The sequence below is a fragment of the Scardinius erythrophthalmus genome, assembly GCF_964197995.2.
Source record: "Scardinius erythrophthalmus genome assembly, chromosome: 20".
Classification (NCBI taxonomy): Eukaryota; Metazoa; Chordata; class Actinopteri; order Cypriniformes; family Leuciscidae; genus Scardinius; species Scardinius erythrophthalmus.
Window position 1 is genome coordinate 28,611,444 of NC_138240.1, and position 22,808 is coordinate 28,634,251.

Here is a 22,808-nt window from a genome sequence, read left to right on the forward strand (position 1 = left end):
GAAACAAAAGAACAAAGCTGATTATTCATAACATAATATTTATTGACCAGTAAATGGCTTTAAAATGGTATTTGAGAGAATGAGGGCACCTGTAGTAAGTAAAGTTAGGCTAAACAAAAACAGACCAAACTATATTAACCTGCTTTTGTTATTCATAAACGCCAATGACAACAGCAGGAATCTGCTAAATAAGCAATTTGAAGACACAGTTGTACAGAATATGTTGAATTGAATGACTAAATCAATCTAAGACAATAAGTCAATAATTAAAATGTGTTCATTAGATCAACGTAGTTAGCATCGCGGCTAAAACCTTCTTACCAGATACTGTGCAATAAACGAGTGGTAAACACTGTAAAAACTTAGTAATGTATAATATATTTAGTTTATATATACATGTGTGTTTGAATATATAGTGAGTAGACTATGTATTTATATTTATTTGGCGAGTTTACAAACCTTGTAATGGAGAGCCGAACAAACAGCAGTAGCTTTGATGAGAGAGGAGCCGTTACTTTCAAACCCGATGACGATCAGCTGAGCTTCGTTGCGCGCGAGCGTCACTGAAGCGACGACAGCAGAGGAATAGCAGCAGTTTCGTGACAGAATAAAACTTTTCTCCTCCTGGTTCTTCTTCTTCATATTATTAATATTATTATTATTTAGTGTTGTTGTTTAAGGTTTAAATTAATCAATAAAATAGGCCTATACTAAATAAATGTAAGCTACCCAGGTGAAAAAGACGTAGGCTACTGTTAAATGTATTAAAAATGCATTAAAGTATTTTTGTATTATTTGTAGGCCTACTAAAAACACACTCAAGTACATTTTTTAATACATTTAATAGTACGTCTTTTTCACCTGGGTATGTATACTGAATTAAACTTAAGTAGCCTATAATAATAATAATAGGATAATAATAATCTTATTCTGACCTCACTGAACCATTGGGATCCTCCAGATGCTGGCTTTAACATAAGAGATCTTCCAGGAACCACTTAAATGTTAAAAGATCTTCCAATAACCCTTTTATCGCATTCAGGTTCCTCTATTTTCCCCCAAAGCATTTTGAGGTCTCATGGTAATGAAAAGGTGACTCCAGAACCTCAGAACTAAATACAAATTGCTTAAAGGATCCCATAAGTTCCAAATGTAAATTCTGAACCAATGTTTTCCACTTCTGATGTCATTTTTAGTGAGAAATTACTGCTAGTAATTAAATATTTGTTTAGCTATCACCAAAGCTCGCTCTATTTTGCTGTAGATAATTAAACTGTTACGCTACCTCAGAAGTCAGTTTTGTGAGGTACCTTCGTGCGCAAATTGCATTTAAAGGGACACACAAAAATTGCGCGTTTTTGCTCACACCCAAAAAGGGGCAAATTTGACAAGCTATAATAAATTATCTGGGGGGTATTTTGAGCTGAAATTTCACAGACACATTCTGGGGACACCATAGATTTATATTACATCTTGTGAAAAGGGGCATAATATGTCACCTTTAAGCAAACTTGCAGTAATTAAATGTTAAATAACACAAATGCACTTTTACGAGTTTGTTTGCCCATAAAATCTTATGATATTAGATTAAAATTATTTGGCTTGCTGTCCACTAATGAAGGGCTCGATGAAGCAGCTTCAACTCGAGCTCTGATATACCCAAAAAGTGAAGAATAAATTTGGGACAGCAAGTTGGATTTAGCATGATCGAAATACTTAAGGATTAAAGTGTACAGGATACCTAAAAGCTTAAAGCATGATACCCCCCAAAAAAGAGTCGAATTTGTTTTTTTTAAGCGGTATATGAAGCGTTAATGAACACTGCTGCGGCAGTGATATTTAACGGGGCTCCTGCAGAAGCTGGGCTGGGATGCAACTCCCTACTATATCCACCATGTGGAGCTATGAACGGTGTTTGAAAGAGTGTGCAACATGAGGTTTGTGCAAGTTTGCCCAAGGGACATACGAATCCGTGGTACCTCCAGTCTGCTTGTTAGGATAGGAGGGCCCTCCTATGGAGGCTCGTTATGGAAAACATGAAGGATCACACATCGATTTAGAAAAAGGGAGAGCCCCCACGGCGCCTGAACGGAAAGCTCACAATGCAATTCGACCAGGAGAGCTCCCATTGCGTTTCGAAGGAGAGAGCCCCCTGATATGTATAAATTGGAAGGTCACTCTGCAATCAAAACAAGAGAGCCCACACTGCAAGTCGAACGGGAGAGCCTGCACTGTGTCTGGATGGTGAAGCCCACACAGCGATTCGAATGGAGAGCCCACTCCAGGAGTGGTAGCTCACACACATCTGAAAAGGGAGAGCTCTCACTGCATCCAGATGAATACAAGCCCTGTGGGGCTAGGTAAGTGGAACGTTGCAAAATAGTAGGGAGATGCTAGTGTTTGGTGTGCTTGTCTGATGTGATGTGATGTCTGATATGTTTCGAAGACATGGGATGACCATCGACCTAGCATTTTAATTTGGTGTTCGGATAGGCCCCTCTGCGCTGATGTGGTGGCTGCCCCTATGCGGCAGGAATGGGAAAAGAAATGTTTGGTTGGGATGCCGGAACTGTTGAGGATGGATTTTAGGTTCTTTTGAAACAAATGTCTGGAGGCAGGGATGTTTTTTGTCATAGATAAAAAGAGGGTTGCGAGGAGAGGTTGGAAATTGAATGACCGTGTTTGAATTGATCGGTTTTGCTTTGTTTGACTTTGAAACACATGGTGTCATGGTTTATTATGTAGCAAATTTAGCTGTATGAAATATTAATAATCAATAATAATTGGTTATAATTGATTATGAATATTTGGATCAGTTAATATAATTAACTTAATGTCGTAAATTAATGTTACAATCAATTAACCTGTTTGTCCCGTGAACACTCAGGATTAATTGTTTATTAACATTTATTATTAACAATTGTTTATGTACATTTCCGGGGCATGGGAAATGTCTTTCTTAATTTACAGTACTACTAAGAGCAGTAGTCAAGATCTGTATGATTAGTGACTCCAGTTATGAGCTTGAGACACGGACAACTTTACGTGTGACATGAACAAGATTTTATTAACTAGTAACTTAAACTACTCTAACATACACACACATACATGCATACAGTTTACCAAGGGAAAGAGAGCTGAAGCAGAATACAGGAAAAGAAAGAAGTTATAGCATTGTTTGACATTCAGCAGATCAACAGCCTTGAGCAAACCATCAGTTTAGTTCTAACACGCCCTTCTTTAAAGGGGTAAAGATACTTAATGTATAAAATAATGAGACTAAGTTTGATACTTGCATGTCTCGCCCATTTAAATTAGACTGTCCTGATGCAATTTGTTGAGGCTCCAGTTGATCTTTGCTGATGGCACAAGCTTGATGGTCCTTAGAAACTTAGTTCAGCATCATCTTCACGTCAGCATCTCAGAAAGGGACTAAGAGAGTTGATCTTGTGATCAGTGACTTTTAAAGCGTGAAGATGTCACACCCTCTGGAGGTGTGTGAGCCAATCAGACGTGTTTTCCTTTGGAGGGAAATTCTTTTACGACCCATTGTTCAAGCAGGCCTTTGAACATGTAATTTGATTGGATGTTTAACACAAGAATCTTTAAGATGCTTATAATACTAATGCGTCACAAAGTTAGCAAAATGTAATGTAAATTAACAAGTGGGAAACGAAGATTGGAGTTTATAGAGACCAAACATGCCACACATATGATTTTAGTTGACCATAGTATGCAAAGTCTGAAACATTAACCCAATAGAGTCTACAAGAATACAAAAGCCAAACCACATAAAAGGAAAATCATGAGGTGGGAAAATTAGATACATGTTTACACATTTCTCAAGTGGTTATATAAAGAATATATAGGATTAACAGGGTTTATTTCTCCTTCTCAGTGAGAATTAAGTAAGAGTCACTCTGGAATTTTGGGGTCGTAAAACTCTGTGTGTCCTGTAACAAGACTGCCAGTCCTGCTCTGCCAGTGTGTTAGCTTCATTTGGGATGTTAGTTTTTGGGGGAAGTTTGGGAGAAGTAAAAGGCCTTTGTTGGGAGAGTGAGTTTGCTGGATTATTCATTTAAAAAATGAATAATTTGTGTGTGTCTGATTGGTCCAGACGCTACAATTACTTGGAGGTCAGAGAATGGATAGTTGGGTTGAAGTTTGAGTTGGTGGTGAATTCTGAGACTCTGAGGAAGCCAAAGAAAGCCAAATTGAACATGGCATCTAGGGTTCTTGTTTTGTTCGGGGAAAATAAACCTGAGCGGAGAGTGGTAAGGCAGATGCTAAGAATGTCGATGGTTAAAGGTTGTCTGGAGTCTGGACGAGGGGGATTGTTTTTTTGTAAACCTTTGATGAGGAGGAATATCTGAGGATTTTAAATGTTGGGGCACTGTTGGCCGTGGATGAACTTTAAAAAAAATCAATGCTGCTGAGGTAGACTTTGATTGTTCCTGGCTGAATTGAATTGATATGATGGAGGTATGTGATGAAGGAGGATATTGGGAGGAGGGAAAACTCTGGTAAAACCATGTTGTCAGCTTTGAAGTTTTTGAAGGAACTCCAAGCTATCCAGTAGGTTTGGAGTGTTCTGGGAGAAACGGCTTGTAATATGGTATTTGTGGATAGGGTATGGAGATGTCTGAGGGGGTGGTCTAGAAGAATATGAGTTCTGAATAAGGAGGAACTGGAGTTGGGTTGGAGTCTGCTTCCGGAGCCAGTGTTCTGAATTTCTGAAAAAGAAAATGTGATAAAGCATCAGCTATTTGATTTTGATGACCTGGGATATGTTCAGCTTTGATGACGAATTGATGACAGGCAAAAATTCAAATGAGACGCCTTAGAAAGGGCATGATTTTTGGAGCATTAGAACGGCTTTTGTTGATACTGTGGATGGTGGCAGAATTGTCACAGTGAAACAGGATGTTTTTTGTTGACCATTCGGAACCCCATAGATAGGCTGCTGCTACTATGGAATACAGCTCGAACAGGGCGGTTGATTAATTGTGGTGTATTAGTGAGCTCAGGTGGCCAGGTTGAGGCGAACCAATGTCTTCTGTAGAAACCTCCAAAACCTGTGGGGTAGCGTAAGTGAACAAGGTGAAATATGTATAATAATAGGCTATAATCTGTGTGTTTACAAAGCTTTTTTTTTAAAGGGGTGGTTCACTGCCTTTTTTCTTTGCTTGATTGTGTTTATGGGCTGCAATATAACATGTCTTCGTGTTTCGTTTGTTAAAAAACGCCTTATTTTTCATAAATTTCACCTTTATTGTAAGCCGCTTCCTCCTCTGTCATTTGAACGACCGGCTGACTTCCTGATTCTATGAAACCACTCCCTCAGAAAGAGGCAATGAGCTCAGATTGGTTAGTTCGGCCGGTGTGTTGTAATTGGCTAAACTGCGTCCGGAATCTTCACGCCCATTACCTTTACGGGCGACAGTTGCATGTGCTCCGATCCCGGTCAAATGTAATGGTGTCAATATTGCCTCATCAGTTTGAGCCAGAATCAGACCCAGAGAGCGGTGATGAAGAGAGTCAAGCAGAACCTCCGCAAACACGGCTCTTACTAAACGTTTCTGAATGGTAATTTATTTTATTTTATTATTATTCTCTCAAAGAATTTCCATACGCTGTTACTTGAAAATGCTACTGCTGTTTGTTAGCTTTTGAGATACGCTTTCCCCCTGATTAAACATTTAATATAACTGAATACATGACTGAGTAATACCGTTTTTTAAAGATATTGTTTTATTGATAGAATGAACAACCGTTTAACTATTCACAAAGCTTAGTTTACTCAGTTTGTCGTTTTCTTTAGGTGTACATGTGATAACAGCAGTGTTGCGATAATTTTTTGAAGTTTGTACACGTTTGTCTTATACACACAAAATAGCATCGAACTAACTAGCTACTATAAACAAACAGCTTTGGCATTGGTTTGCGTTCTTGATCAAATCAAAAAATTACGTCATAAAGTATACATGGAAAATACGTTTACAAAATTTGTACATATTACAAATTCGGGTCCAAAATGTTTGTACGCGTTTGTCATATACTAAAGCCAGCGCTGGCATTTTTTTACATCCTTGATAAAACTAAAACATTACGTCTTAAATTATACAGGCAAATACATTTAAAATGATTAAATCTTACTTGCAGGTTGTGGCCTCTGGTTTTAAAGCTGTAACTGCTTCATGTTGGAGTAATAGTTTCTTGTTGAATCCGACATTGAACTCGTGTAGATTCTGGAAGCTGTCTTCCGTAAAATGCGCAGCACAGAGAGCTAAACTACGATTGTAATTGTCAGGAACATAATCAAACTTAAATTTGAACCATTGTTGACGAACTACAGCGTCTGTAGGAAGCCTGAACACAGAAGACCTGACAGCTACAGCTCTCCACTATAACTCCTCCTCTTCGACAGCAGAACATGTTCCGGAGGGAGGGTTGATGTAAATGTATGGGTTAGTTACGTATAAAACCCGGGAAGTATCTCGTTGTAGTCCCATTCGAGACGTTTTTGTAGGCATTAAACTTCCTGATTTTTAAAAGACAATATCTCCGCTTACGTTGAACTTTAAGCGCAGCAACTTTGCAGATACTGTTCATGCACCAACAGCAACATTACACAGTATTTAAAATGAAAAAAGTGAAATAGCAATCAACCACCCCTTTAAATGGCGGGTGCTGGTGTTTCGCGTTTGTTCGGTCAATCAGCATACACTAACATCAGGGATAGTTCCTATAGTGCTGGTTTAGACCCTACTCTGAAGTAGGAGCTAAATTAGTTCCTCCAAAAGGAGTTCCTAGAACTAAAATCGTTCCTAGTTCCTGCGGTGCGAACACGTCAAAATTTGGGTACTTCCACCAGTAGTTCTAGGAACTATGAAAAAGTATTTTATGGGTTAGTGAAAGTATGGGTTGGAAAGAGAGAGTTGGTGATTGTTAATTTATATAATCCTTGTAAAAGGCTAGAGAAAACTAAGCTAGATGAGATTTTATTAATATTATGGTGTTGGGATTTTAATGACCATAACACATTGTGGGGGAGTGATAAAATTTACTACAATCTTCAAATAATGGAATAAATGCTAGATGAGAAGAATTTAGTGTGCTTAAATAATGGTGTATGTACAAGAATTGATGTTAACACTGGAAAATAATTAGTATTAGATCTTACATTGGTGTCAAATAATATTGCAGCAAGATGTGATTGGACAGTGCATAAAGATGGCAATAGGCAGTGATCATTATCCAGTGTGGTGCAAAATAAAAATAGAGGTAGTATGGAGTATTGAGGAAGCAAGTGGAAAATTAATTTTTGAGAAATCTGATTGGGGAAAATTCCGGGAGGAAATTAATAGATTGTTTAATCAAATTAAGGATAAATTGAGTGTTGAAACAATAGACAACCAAATAAAGCAAGGCATAATATCATCAGCAGCAGAATCCATTTCCAAGAGTGAAGGAAGATGTAAAAAGAAAGCAGTACTGTGGTGGAATGATAAATGTAAAAAGGCAGTGGAAAATAGAAATAAAGCATTAGGTTAGTTAAAAGAACACATAATTATCAGCATTTTATTCAGTATAAGCAGAAAATCAGACAGACAAAAAATTGATGGAAATCTTATTGTGACACAATAGGGAATACAACTCAAATATATGAATATGGGGAATGATGGGGGTGGGGGATAAAAAGATGATGGAATTACCCAGTTATGACTTAAGGAAATGTGATTGCGACAACAAATGGGAAAAGGTAGAGATTGATGACAAAAGCTTTTGTTAATATAAACAGTTCTAATAATTTATCAGAGGAAGGAAGAATAGGAATAGAAAGAACAAAAGCACAGTATAAGGATGTGATATGCAGGAAAGATAATGGGGATGAGGAGCAATATGCTCCTTTTAACATGGGAGAGTTACAGAGAGCATGTCACGGTTCATGAATTCACTGTTTTCTTCGTGTCTCGTGTATTTGTTGTTCTGTGTGTGTGGGTGTGTGTGAGTGGGCGTGACTGCTCGTTTCAGCTGATCAGCACGCCAGCTGATCTCGTTCCCCGCACCAGCTGCTGCCAATTCACTCTCCTATAAAGACTCATCGCACTCTCATCTCTTTGTCAGATCGTTGTTTGGTGTCCTCAGTGTGTGTTCATCGTGTGCCGTCTACAGTCCTGTTCCTGGTTCGAGTTTCCTGTTCGGTGTCTTCATGGGTTCGTCTCGTCTCGTCTGGATGTTCACCTACACTGGATTCACCGTCACCACTCTTCACCAGCACGCTGACCATCTTGTCCCTGCGCCACCAGCCCACCCGAGTTCCTGAACTGTTTTGTGTCTTTTGACCCCACAAATAAAGAGTTACTTGCATCTTTGCTTCCGCTTTGTATATTATGACAGAGCATTGAATAGGACAGGGAAAACAGTTCCAGGAAAAGATGAAGTGTGTTAAGTTTGGAAGGTCTAGCGGAATTATTGAAGTTATATAGCAAGGTTTGGGAGGAGGGAAGGCAACCACAAAGCTGGAAAGAGGCAGTAATTATTCTGAAAAGGAAGCCTGGAAAAGATGCAAGTAATCCTGGTTATTACAGACCAATTGCACTAACATCGCATATTTGTAAAATAATGGAACGCCTGATAAATGAAAGACTGATTCTTTGATGTGGAGAAAGAAAGCATATGACGTGCTGTGAAAGGAGGGACTCCATTCAACTACACATAATGGGAGTTGGAGGGAAAATGTTTAATTGGATTATGGATTTCTTAAATAGAAGGAATATACAGGTGAAAATTGAGTTAGATATATCAAAGCAATATGCTGTAGAAAATGGGACACTTTGGGGAGTGTGATTAGTCCAACTTTATTCTCCATCATGATTAATGGCCTATTTATATCTTCCAGGGGATATGTGGAGGTCTTTATTTGCAGATGATGGTGCTATATGGAAGAAATGTAGAAATGTTGAGTATACATTAAAGAAGCTGCAAGAAGAATTGATAGAGTTGAAAATTGGGGAATAAAATGGGGATTTAAGTTCTCAGTGGAAAAATCAAAAGTAATGTTTTTTACAAATAAAAAGAAGGGCAAGGAAATTAAGTTGAAAATGTCAAGTTAAGTCACCTTTATTTATATAGCGCTTTTTACAATACAGATTGTATCAAAGCAGCTTCACAGTGATAACATGAAAATAATACAACAAAGTTTGTTTCTAGAAGAAAATTGCGTCATCGTCCACCTTAAGTAAGGCAGATCAATAATATTGTAATTTTAAATGTCCACAACTAAGCAAGCCAAAAGCCAAGGCAACAGTGGCAAGGAACCAAAACTCCATCAGCTAACAGAATGGAGAAAAAAACCTTGGGAGAACCCAGGCTCAGTCGGGGGCCAGTTCTCCTCTGGCCAACGAGCGAACAGTGTATGATTATGATCCAGGCAGCATTACAGGTCAGAAGTTAGATTGGTCGTGTCGATGAGGCCTTCACAGGGCTGATGAGGCTGGCAGGGATGCGTCATGTATGGGTCCAGGTGCAGGTCCACCATCTGATCTGGATCCAGCTGACTTCAGTATACAGGGAGGGACTGGTTGACACTTCAGGACTGCGTTGTCATCATGTCCAGGCGCAGGTCCTTCATTGGATCTGGATATGACCTGGATCCATACAGAATTAAGTTGTAGGAAGTTGCTAGTCATCCAGTTTTTTATATCAGCTATGCATTCTGTTAATTTTGTGAATTGGTAAGTTTCGTCAGGGTGTGAAGAAATATAGAGCTGTGTATCATCAGCATAACAGTGAAAACTAGCATGTACAGAGTGAACAGCAACGGTCCTAGTACTGAGCCTTGTGGTACACCATACTGAACTTGTGATCGATAAGACATCTCTTTATTTACTGCTACAAACTGATAACGGTCAGATAAGTATGATTTAAACCATGCTAATGCAATTCCACTAATGGCAACATAATTTTCGAGTCTATTTAAAAGAATGTTGCAGTCAATAGTGTCAAATGCAGCACTAAGATCGAGTAACACTAATAGAGAGATACAACCACGATTGGATGATAAGAGCAAATTATTTGTAACTCTAATGAGAGCAGTCTCAGTACTATGGTACGGTCTAAATCCTGATTGAAAATCCTCACAGATATAATTTCTTTCTAAAAAGGAACACAGTTGTGAAGATACTGCCTTTTCTAGTATCTTTGACAGAAAAGGTAGATCGGCCTGTAATTGACTAATTCTGTAGGATCAAGTTGTGTTTTTTTTAACAAGCGGTTTAGTCATAGCCAGCTTAAAAGTTTTTGATACGTATCCTAATGACAAAGATGAATTAATGATATTAAGAAGAGGATCTATGACCTCTGGGAGCATCTCTTTCAGTAGCTTAGTCGGTATTCGGTCTAACATACATGTTGTTGATTTAGATGATTTAACGAGTTTAGCAAATTCTTCCTCTCCTATAGCAATGAATGAATCGGATTTTTCCTTAGGGAGACTACAATGCACTCCCTGATGCGATACTGTTGTAGACGGTTACATAGTTATAATTTTCTCCCTAATATTAGCAATCTTATAAGTGAAGAAGTTCATAAAGTCATTACTGCTGTGCTGCTTGGAAACTTCTGGGATTGAAGCTTTATTTTTCGTTAGTTTAGCCACTGTTTCAAATAAATACCTAGGGGTTTGTTTATTTTCTTCTAATAGGGTTGAAAAATAAGCAGATCTAGCAGCTTTTAAGGCCTCTCTGTATGCAATCGAGCTCTCTTTCCATGAAATGCGAAATACCTCTAGTTTTGTTTTCTTCCAGTTGTGCTCCATTTTTCTGGCTGCTCTCTTAAGGGCCTGAGTAAGCTCGTTGTACCATGGCATTGGACTATTTTCTTTAATCTTCTTTAAGCGCAACGGGAGCAACTGTGTCTAAAGTACTGGAAAAGAGAGAGTTAAAAGTTTCTGTCGCAATATCGAGTTCTTCTTAGCTATCTGGGATGCTGAGAAGATGAAACTGATCAGGAATATTATTAATAAAGCAATCTTTAGTGGCAGAAGTGATAGGTCTAACATATTTGTAACACGGAGTCGGCTTTGCAGCTAAATGAAGTATACACGAGACTAGATAATGATCTGAGATGTCATCGCTCTGCTGCAGAATTTCAATGGCATCAACATTTATTCCGTGTGATAATATTAGATCTAGACTAGAGTATGATTACAACAATGAGTAGGTCCTGACACGTGTTGTCTAACTCCAATAGAGTTAAGAATGTCTTTAAATGCCAATCCCAATGCATCTTTTTCGTATATTAAAATCACCAACAATTAGGACTTTATCTGCAGACAGCACTAACTCTGATAGATAATCAGCAAATTCTTTGATAAAGTCTGTATGGTGCCCTGGTGGCCTGTATACAGTAGCCAGTACAAATCTCAAACGTGATTTATCATTTACACTATATATTGTTACATTAAGCACCAACACTTCAAAAGAATTATATTTGAAGACTTCTTAGTAATTCTGAAAATATTACTATAAATTACAGCAAATGTCGAAATGTGAAAATGGCGCCGAAGAAGTTAAGTGATGTGGCTGAGGAAACCGATGACATTAAAGTCACGTTGGACTTCCTCAAAACACAGCTCACGGAGGTAAAGGAGCAACAGATCCGTATTTTGGATTTGGTGAAGGAGGTCCAGTCTCTTCGCATCCAGAACGCGGAGAAGGACACGAAAATAGTGCAGCTGGAGAACCGGGTTGCAGACCTCGAACAATATTCGAGGATGAATGACATCATAATAACCGGGTTAACGGTGAAACCCCGATCGTATGCTTGCGGTAGACGCAAACATCAGGGATCCAGCAGCTGAGATTGACACCAGCTCGACAGAGCAACAAGTGGCAAGCTTTCTACAATCAAAAGGAATTGATCTGGATTGTAATAATGTTGAGGCTTGCCATATGTTGCCGCCCATACACAAAAGAATTGTATTTGAAATATATTTTCTGGATATGTTTTGGAATATATGCAAATATTTGAAATTGGCCCAATAAATATATTTCATACTTATATTTCATATATTTTTGTTATATTTCAGAATATATTTCAATGTATTTGGAATATATGCCACATATATTTTTAACACTTTTGGGGACCCGTACAGAAAAAAATACATTGAAATATATTCTGAAATATAACAAAAATATATGAAATATAAGTATGAAATTTATTTATTGGGCCAATTTCAAATATGTGCATATATTCCAAAACATATCCAGAAAATATATTTCTTTTGTGTATGGGCGAGGAGGAAAGCCGGCGATAATTCTACTGTCATCATGAGATTTGCAAACAGAAAACACAAGATTGCGATTTTGAAGGAAGGAAAAAAGCTCAAAGGAACAAACGTTTATATCAATGAGCACCTCACAAAGCACAATGCAGACATCGCAAAGAAAGCCAGGTACCTGAGAAAAATGAAGAAAATACAACATACATGGACTGCCAACTGTAAAGTGTTTATAAAACTATATGTTATTTGTGGACACTAACTTGAGATTTAGTGTTGTGGAGGATATGAGTCTCATTGTTGAAAATATATTTGAATGTTATCAATTGAGTTACACAGAGAACATAGGAAGAATGTGATTCTAAGTTGTATTTATAGAAAACCAGGCTCATGTGTTGAAAAATGTAGTGAATATATGGAGGAAATGTATACCAAAAAAGCAAGTAAAACAATCATTGTTTGTGGAGACTTCAACATAGATATGCTCAATCCAAATACCGGTAAGCATAAATTGAAAATTTCATCAGTACAATCTACAGTTTGAATTTGTACCCTAAAATCACTAGACCTACGAGGATAACGACCCATAGCGCCACACTAATTGACAATATTCTTACAAATGAAATCTTTAACGATGCAATAAGTGGAATATTAATAAGTGACATCAGTGATCATTTGCCCGTATTTACAGTGTTTGAAAGTGATTGTAAGCCTCATCAGGAACCATTAAACAAATTCAAAAGATTAAGATCAGAAGAATCCTTGAATGTTTTTAAGAATTGGGACGGTGTATATGATAAGAGCAATGTACATGATGCCTGTGATGAGTTTATGAGATTATTTAAAAAACTAAATGACAAAAATTGCCCATTGAAGAAAATATGTACAATTTCAAAGAAAAAAAGGACATCCCTGGATTACAAAGGGATTGAAAAATGCAATCAAAAAGAAGAATTTGCTTTATAAGGAGTTTTTTAAACAAAGAACTAAAGAGGCGGAAAATAAGTATAAGAAATATAAAAATAAATGGACTAATATCTTGAAGAAAGATTATTACATTAAATTAATAGAAAATAAGAAATCTGATGTGAGGGAAATGTGGAAAATATTGAATAAAGTAATGAAAAAATCTTTTGGCCAGTTAAGTTATCCTAAATATTTTAATATGGGAGACAAAGACAATTATAATATGACAGAGGTGGCAAATACTTTCAATGCATTTTTTGTTAACATTGGGAAAGATCTGGCAGAGAATATTCCTGACCCCAGAAATTATCAATATGGTTATTGCTTTATTGAAAGAAATGTAAATTCAATGTTCCTTTCTCCGGTGGAGGAAAGTGAGATAATTCAAATTGAAACAATGTTGATATGACAGTGGTGAGAAATGTTATTGATGCCATTTTAAAACCTCTTACCTATATTTACAACTCATCATTTCAGTCTGGCACATTTCCTCATCAAATGAAAATAGCAAAGGTCATTCCACTCTATAAATCTGGAGACAAACATCAATTTACAAACTATAGACCGGTTTCTCTGCTTCCACAATTCTCAAGAATTCTAGAAAAACTTTTTATCACTCGTCTTGACAACTTTTTGAAAAAAAAAAAAATATATATATTTAATGAATGCCAGTATGGATTTAGAGCAAAAAGGGCAACATCACTTGCATTGTTAGACTTTATAGAAGAAATATCAAGTTCAGTAGATAACAAAATGCATACTATTGGAATATTTATTGATCTACAGAAGGCGTTTGATACCATCAATCATGAAATGTTGCTAGGAAAATTAGAGCGAAATGGGATCCGAGGAAAGGTATTAGACTGGATAAAAAGTTATTTGACACAGCAAAAGCAGTTTGTGAAACTGGGAGATTATTTTTCTGAATGCCTGGAAATTTCTTGTTGAGTCCCACAGGGGGCAGTGTTGGGCCCAAAGCCAAAAGAAAATTGTTTCTTATTTACATTAATGATTTATGCCAAGTGTCAGAAGTATTGAAATTAGTGTTGTTTGCTGATGACACTAATATTTTTTGTTCAGGCAGTGATCTTAAATTGCTAGTGCAGGAGACAAATAAGGAATTAGAGAAGATTAAATTATGGTTTGATACAAACAAATTCTCACTAAATTTAAAGAAAACTAAATTAATGATGTTTGGTAATGGTCAAAATAATCTGCAAATTGAAATTAAGCTGGATGGAGTGAACATTGAAAATGTTAATGAAATAACATTTATAGGAGTCATAATTGACAATAAAGTGAACTGGAAACCTCACATTAGTCATGTTGGTGTTATGTCCGCTCAGGACGAATTAATCTGTGTTCGTTTGGTAATGCCTCGCTGCATGTTGAGGTTGCAGCTGTTTTGGTCTGAAATGTTTAGTTCTGTTTTCTCAGTGAAGTAAAGAGAGTTGCATTCATAAATCTCTCGTCCAGTGTCTTGTTTTATACACAACAATTGGCGACGAGGATGGCTGAATTTTCTCTTCCTCCTCCACCTCCTTTCCTCGCACTTCCCGGTGAGCCTACAATACCGTAGAATCGCTGGCATAAGTCTTTTGAAACATACCTACAAGCTACGGGACTAGCCGACGTGAGTGCAGTTCGGAAAACAGCATTGCTGAGGCACTGTTTAGGAGTCGAGGGACAACGGGTACTGGAGACGTTAACTGGCAACGGGACAAATACAGACTATGCAGGGACAGTGAAACTTTTAAAAGACCAGTTTGCTGCCCCACAGAGTGCTTTATTGAGTCGGTTTATGTTTAGACAACGACACCAACTACCAGGGGAGTCCGTCCATCAGTACGTCTCCAACCTAAAAGGTTTAGCCAGCCATTGTAAATTCGGCACATTGACAGACGAGATGATACGCGATCAGCTGATTGAGCACACTACACAGGCTAAAATCAGGGAGACGCTGCTACTCGAATAAGACGACTTGACGCTAGCTAAGGCTGTTCACATCTAGCTCTGGTTTGGATGTACCAGACACATCCCCAGACCCAGTCATGCATCTCACAAGACAGCAAGGGCCGCGTCAGCATCAAAGGCAGTTTTCCTGCGGTAACTGTGGATCAAACACACATGCCACCAGAGCCCGGCACTGTCCAGCTAATGACCAAACATGCTGTAACTGTGGCAGGAAAAATCAAAATGTGCCGCTCGGCCCCCTCCAGATCGGATGGACACACTCCCCGTGGTTCACCCACCATAATTCGCCATGTAACATCGGGGCCCATGCAATTCAAGTCATGTACAGTGAATATAAACACAGTGTGTATTCCCCTGCTGCTAGACACAGGTGCAAGTGTCTCCCTCCTGAATGCCAGTACATACCATAAGTTCTTTCATTCCTGTCCACTGTCCACGCCCACTGCTGTCCTACATGGGAATGGTAACTCAAAAATTGACCTGTTGGGGTCCATCACAGTGACTGTTAGCTATGGAACTAGGGTCTTGCCCTCCTTTGTCTTTAATGTGGCCCGACGAGGGGTGAATTTAATGGGGCTGGATCTGTTCATGGCATTGGGATTTTCACTCATTGACACAGGGGGGCTGCCATCATGACTGTCGCTGCCGGACCGCATCAGAAGTGGTCATCACTGTTTGAAGGGCTGGGCTGTCTGTCTGCTTTTGCCCATCAACCCCTCATTGACTCCTCGGTGACGCCAGTCGTCCAGCCACTGCGCCGTATTCCACTGGCCCTGAGGGATGGAGTGTCTGTTGAGCTACAGCGGCTGCTGGATGCCGGTATCATTGAGCCAGTTGATGCTTCACCATGGATTTCGAATTTGGTTGTGGTAAGAAAGAAAACAGGGGCTCTGCGAGTCTGTGTGGACCTCTGTGCAGTAAACAAAGCAGTCATCCCAGACAGATACCCATTGCCCACGTCGGAGGAGCTCACGGCACAATTTCACGGCTCCACTGTCTTTTCGAAACTGGATCTCAGAGAGGGCTATCTCCAGGTGCCCCTCCACCCTGAAAGCAGAAACCTGACGGCCTTCGTTACACACCTCGGTGTTTTCCGCTACACGAGGATGCCGTTTGGCCTCAGCTCCGCCCCCTCCTGCTTTCAAAAGGTCATGACCTCAGTACTGGCAGGTATACCAGGTGTTGTTATTTACCTTGATGATGTGGTGGTACATGGTGCTACTACGGCTATCCATGACAGTCGCCTGCAGAGTGTGTTCGAAGCCCTCGCCAAGCACAGTCTAACCCTCAATGGCAGCAAATGTGTTTTTGCTGTGCCGGCCATTGAATATGTAGGCTTCCAACTTTCCACTGAGGGCATCTCTCCCCTTCAATCTAATGTGGAGGCCATCCTCTCCGTTCCCGAACCGACCTCGTCTGCCCAGCTCGCTTCATTTCTGGGCATGACGGGCTACTACATGAAGTTCATGCCTCAGTATTCAGCCATAACAGCCCCACTGCGCCAGCTGCTTCGGAGAGATGAGCCGTGGGTCTGGTCGTTAGAATGCACCAAGGCAGTGCAAACTCTTAAAGCTCAACTTACCTCACCTCCAGTGTTGGCACATTTTGACATATCCAGTCACACCCTGGTCACCTGTGACGCCTCGGCCATGGCGATAGGGGCTGTACTGTCACAAGTACAGAATGGCGTGGAGAGGCCTGTTGCATTCGCCTCCCGAGCTCTGAACCAAACCGAACAAAGATACTCAGTTGGGGAGCGGGAGGCACTCGCTTGTATGTGGGCTTGCGAGAGATGGCACCTCTACCTTTATGGCCGCCAGTTTACGCTGAGAACAGACCACCAGGCCTTGACAGCTCTGCTCTCCTCTACTGGCACCGGTCACAAGCCGCTGAGAATGCATCATTGGTGTGACCGCCTCCGCCAATACAACTATACTTTACAGTTTACCCCGGGCCGGGATAATGTCGTTGCAGACCTTCTCTCTCGGTCAGTTCCTGCCTAGGCCCCGCCCACCAGCGTCAACCACATAGAAAGTGAGATTATTCTCACGCTACACACTCCGCTCGAGTCCACAGTCACTCTACAGGAACTGAAGGCAGCTTTAGAACAGGATCCAGTCATCTCCCAGCTCTGCACCTACATTCGTCAGGGATGGCCAAGGGAATTACCAGAGGAGCTGTTAGCCTTTTCTCGGGTCAAGCAGGAGCTCTCTTGTTGGAATGACACATGTGTGGCGCGTGGGTTTTGCACTGTGATTCCAGGGGCCCTTCGCGCCCGTGTGCTGGCCATGGCACATGAGGGCCACTTGGGCATAGTGAAACTTAAACAGAGATGCCGCGACCTGGTGTGGTGGCCAGGCATAGACAAAGACATTGAGGCCCTTGTTAAAGAATGCCCAGCATGTCTTGTAAGTGGAAAGACTGGTCGTCGACCCCCGCCACCCCTGCAACCTTTGGCCTGGCCCTCAAAGCCATGGGAGCATCTGCAATTAGACATTGTGGCGAGATCCACGGTGCCCCCCACTATCAGCGGTTCTTGGTCGTAGTGTATGATCTACACTCCAAATGGCCTGAGCTGACCACTACCGGCTCCGTCACCTCCCAGGTCATTGTGGACTTTCTGGAGTCCCTCTTCTCCCGCTGGGGCTTTCCACAGACCATTACCACCGACAATGGTCCACAGTTTATATCTGTGGAGTTTACTTCATACCTGGAGAACACATTTTTATGTCATGCAGGAAATTTCCACAAGAAAGACAAGAGTTGAAATATAATTTACAAGAAATTGGTGTAGGGCAGTATAATGTAAAAAGTAGCCTATATTAGAATGCGGGAATAGTGATAAAGGGAGGAAATATATATATATATATATATATATATATATATATATATATATATATATATATATATATATATATATATATATATATATATATATATATATATATATTTTTTTTTTTTTTATAAGGAGGACTGGACTGGAAAGATGAATATAATTTAATAGACTACAGGAAATTGTCTGTATATTCTACAGAGTTAATTGCCATAATAGAAGGGCTATATATATATATATATTTTATAAGGAGGACTGGACTGGAAAGATGAATATAATTTAATAGACTACAGGAAATTGTCTGTATATTCTACAGAGTTAATTGCCATAATAGAAGGGCTACAATGGATTGCACAGACTAAGCCAATTAGGACTGTGATCTGTTCAGATTCATCGTCAGCTCTTAAAATGATAATGTCTACAGATAAGATTTAATGATGGAAATATATACATTATTGTACAGATTGAAAACTGAGGGTATAATAGTGTACTTCTGTTGGATGCCGCTACACATTGGGATAGTAGGAAATGAAACTGCTGATAAATAAGCAAAAAAAAGGCATTAAAGAAAAATTAGTGTATATAAAAGTACCACTGGGGAGAAGTGAGGAAAAATCAGTGATTAAAAATAAACTAGTAAATAAATGGCAACAAAGGTGCGAAAATAGTAGCACAGGGAGATGATATTATAATATTGAAAAATTTGTAGGAAAAGAACAGTGTTATGGAAGGTACAGAAAGGAAGAAGTAATGATCTCAAGATTAAGATTAGGACACCCAGGATTAAATTCAACACTTGCAATAATGGGGAAGCATGAAAATGGTATGATGAATGTGATATTTTAGAAACAGTAGAGCATGTATTTTTTAAATGTAATAAATATGACGATCAACGAAGTAGTTTATTTAATACTATAAAGGATAGACCAATAAATGTCACGGACCTCTTGGGAAAGGGACTGAGAGATTCTCAGAGATATGGGGCTGTTTGGCAAAACCTTTTTAAAGAATACAGGATTAGAGCATATGATATAATGTATGGGGATTGTGTATAATGATATAATGTATGGGGAACCTTAAAGGTTGAGGAGCCCAGGGCAGAAGTTGGAGGAGCTGAACACGCAGCACCAGCAGAGGTGGGTGAGGCATTACATCCACAAATAAAAGGAGAGAAGAGGGAAGGATGAATGTATATAAAAGGAATATACAGATGCATCACCCATGTAGGCTGTACAGTAGGTGGCGGTAATACTCTTAAGGAGTGAGCGGCCAGAAACAAGAAGAAGAAGAAGAAGAAGAAGAAGAAGAAGAAGAAGGTAATGCGCCGAATGGTGTTCAATCTGTCATAAAATTCAATCAGAAAAAGAAGATAAATACAATGTTGAAGATTAGCCGATGGGCTGTCAGTTCATTAAGTGAAAATATGTTTATAAAAACACATCTGAAAAACGCTCTCTTGCCTCCTTCGCAAAGCAGCGTTAAGTTTTGTTGTTGTTGTTAACATTGGAGGCTCGACTTTAAATCTGGGGCCCGTTCTTCGTACGTCGCTAACTCACTTAGCTGGATTTGATTGTTGGGGATTTGGCATGATCTTGGATTGTTTGGTTCTTCGACGCTCATCCTGGACTTGCTGTCATAGCAACAGGTGCGCAATCTTAAACCTGCTCGGGAGCAGGCTTATTTCATGTTATCAGGATTAGACTGCGGCTTCATAAGCGGAGCTGATACGGGAAGTCCAGCGCAGCGCGATAGTGCACTCTCTGAGATATATATTTTTTCTCGTGACTCGTGAGATTGTCGTTTACATTATTAATTTGTTGGAAACGCACATTTATTTTCGACTTGTCGGAGTCGGGCTTTAACTACAGCACAAACTGTTTGCATTGCCCTAAGATTATTTGCGAGTGGCTCTTTCCTTTACACTATTGGAGATGCGGAGAACTTGATGGAAAGTGCTGTCTGTCGTGTCATTCGGAGTTTACCTGGCGCTTTTAGGTTTAAGAAACAGTTTTAGTTTTTTTTTTGTGTGGAATTTCCAAGCCACTTAAGACCCAATGTTGTAAAGCATTTTTTTTAAAGGATTTTTTTTTTTTTTTTTTTTTTTAGGCTGTCATAATTTTTTATGAAGATCATGCAATCATGACCATGGTCCATGCCGATTACAGTATATGTCACTCAGGCTTCACTAACGTGATTGGTAGACTATAGGCTATAGACTGCCATCAAGGCCTCAATAAGGGGATTATGTGAACCGAAAGGGGGTTCACAATGTAAATGTGCCGCCCAGTTACTATTGTGATTCTTAATATTCCAGATTAGTAATATTATATAAAAAAAAAAGAAGGCAATTGACTAAAATCTTCCATATCACAAATGTGAAAGCAAAATGGCCAGGATCTGTGCATGACTTAAGCATTTTCAGAGATTCACATTTATGCACATTATTTGAAAGTGGTAAGGAAAGTTCCACAATTAAATATCAAGCTCACTGTATTACATTCACTTATGCTGATCCTAACAGAACTGCATTTTTTCATAGGTGATTATGACATGTTCCTGCCTGCAGACAGGTGTTTTATGACCCCATTGACCCAAACCAGTTACAATGCAGCTCTTGCCAGGACAAAGGCACACAATGAAATGAACTTTGGCTAACTAAAGGGAAGATTTCAGTGTCTGAAAACTCTTGAGGGTTGCACACCTGACAGGGCCTGTGACATTGTTGCATGTGCCATATTACACAACATTGCCAAAAAAACACACTTTTCATTAAATGTTTAATAAAATACAAATATGCTTAGTTCCTTGAGTTTTATTTCAGTTGTTCTTTGTAAAGAAAAGCCAGTGGTCAAGTGCCTGCAACAAGAGATATTAGACACATGCCTCATGCAACAAATAAAAAGGAAAAGTTGGCTCTACACTGCCCACCTGTAGGCCTATGTCTCCTCTGTCTGTGCAGACTCTTCTGTAGGCCTTTCAGATGTGGAATCCTGCAACTTATATTGCAGCCATAAAGCATACAAGTATAAATTAAGTAAAGTTATTTATGCACTTGCAGTAGTTCCTCCATATGACAGTTATCTGAGAGGGTTTATTCACTGTCCAGTGCAATGGAAACAAATGGACATTATAAAGTCTTATACTTTATTTATTTTGGAAAGTTAGAAAATGTCCACTTACTGCACATATTTCAGCCACCACTTTCTTGGGAACAGATACAAGTGTTAATATTTTTACATTAACATAAGTTTATCAGTTTTCACTTTCACAAGTCAAAGCAATTCATCATTACTCAAGATTTAACAGTTGAAATGACTATATGGCCTTCATTTAATGCAGCTAAAATTATTTTACAGTGTAGGCTACTAAGATCTTTTCTTTTCTCAGCCTTTTTCTTGGTTGCTTTTATAATCAGACAACCATTTATTTAACAGTGCCTTTTATAAAAGAGACTATAACAAAAAATACCATTATGTAGAATATTTTTGTACTTCACTTTTATTTGTTCCCATGTTCTAGTGTGGTGACTCTGACATTACAATGAACAAAGTAATTATGCAATTATTAAAATACAAAAATATAGGCTAATAAGTGATAAAAACATCTAACATGGCCACTTCTTACGGATTTAAATTGTCTGCTACTTTTTGCCAGCCCTCTCTCCTGGCTTTTGCAGACTTTGAGGTGTTCCCTGGCGTTTTAATTAAACATTAAAATTCCGAATAAACTTTGACTATTTGTTCTTGCTCTGCTAAGGAGAAAAACTGAGCGCGCTCTTTGGCCACGCCCACGCCCACGCTGAGCAGCCAATAGCAGCGTTGCTGATCAATGTTTCTACTATCGATACATATCCCCTTTTAACCAGCGCATGAACGCGCAATTATCTCAGATGACTCAAACCAGCTATACTAATCATATCCGGCAAGTGTGTTCGAAGAACCGAGTTAGCCAGATCATGATTAGCACGATGATGTCATCTTGGATGTCTCATTTGATCTCGGATGTTTTAAGCAACGTACGAAGAACGGGCCCCTGCTCTGCTGATGCTGAAACATCAAGACGGCGTTGCGAGTCTATCTTTTCAGGGCTGATCAGGATAAACCAATCACCTCGTTTACTAGAGCTTAGTAGGACGGGTTTCGATTTGTATCTCAGATACCAGTCCTTGGAATTCATGTATTTAAGCAATTTATTGTATACATTCCAATAGGTAACAATACGAATTGAGGGAAAAACAAACAAAGTGCGCCCCTTGTCCATAGAACACAGTGATTAGCTGGCAACATTTTCTGCCCAATAGACTGCAAAAAATGTTGTACTGAAGTATACTTATTTATTTCTGTGAAAAATAGTTGTTCCTGTTACTTCTGTCGTATAGAATATAGGCTATACAGCGTGCACAAGATGTATTAAGTACAGGGTGTCTCTTTGTGCGCTACAGACCTCATTTATTTAAACTTTTCTTCTGTGCAAACCAAATGTGTATTTTCATAGCATGTTTTAATTTGTTTCAGTCTATTTTATTCTTTCCTTGAATTGTTGTTATAATTATTTCTATTTTGTTATCACAGTAGCTGACTTGATATGTCCTGATGGTGTAAGGATCAAAGCTACATAATGTCCCAGCATGCTCTGCTCTCTGTGGGTTGTAAGGCGTGGCGGTCACTCACATGTCCACAGTCAGAGCTTCGGCTGGATTTCACTCTGGGATGTGGTCAGACCTTCAGGTAAACTATATTCTACTGTTTCATT

General features: G+C 39.2%; 1 protein-coding gene across 3 annotated transcripts in view; it reads left to right on the top strand.

The window, feature by feature from the left end:
- Window positions 1-19,342: 19,342 nt before the first annotated feature.
- ogg1 (8-oxoguanine DNA glycosylase) overlaps window positions 19,343-22,808 on the top strand; it is a 56,494-nt gene continuing 53,028 nt past the window's right edge. Inside the window, exons 1-2 of one of the 3 annotated variants that reach the window (XM_081349590.1) lie at window positions 19,343-19,372; window positions 22,631-22,783. In XM_081349590.1, coding sequence (XP_081205716.1) covers window positions 22,674-22,783 — 110 coding nt within the window. In that variant the 5' untranslated portion in view covers window positions 19,343-19,372; window positions 22,631-22,673. Of the gene's footprint in view, window positions 19,702-22,627; window positions 22,784-22,808 lie in introns of all 3 variants that reach the window. The other 2 variants (XM_081349591.1, XM_081349589.1) reach the window with 2 other exon arrangements.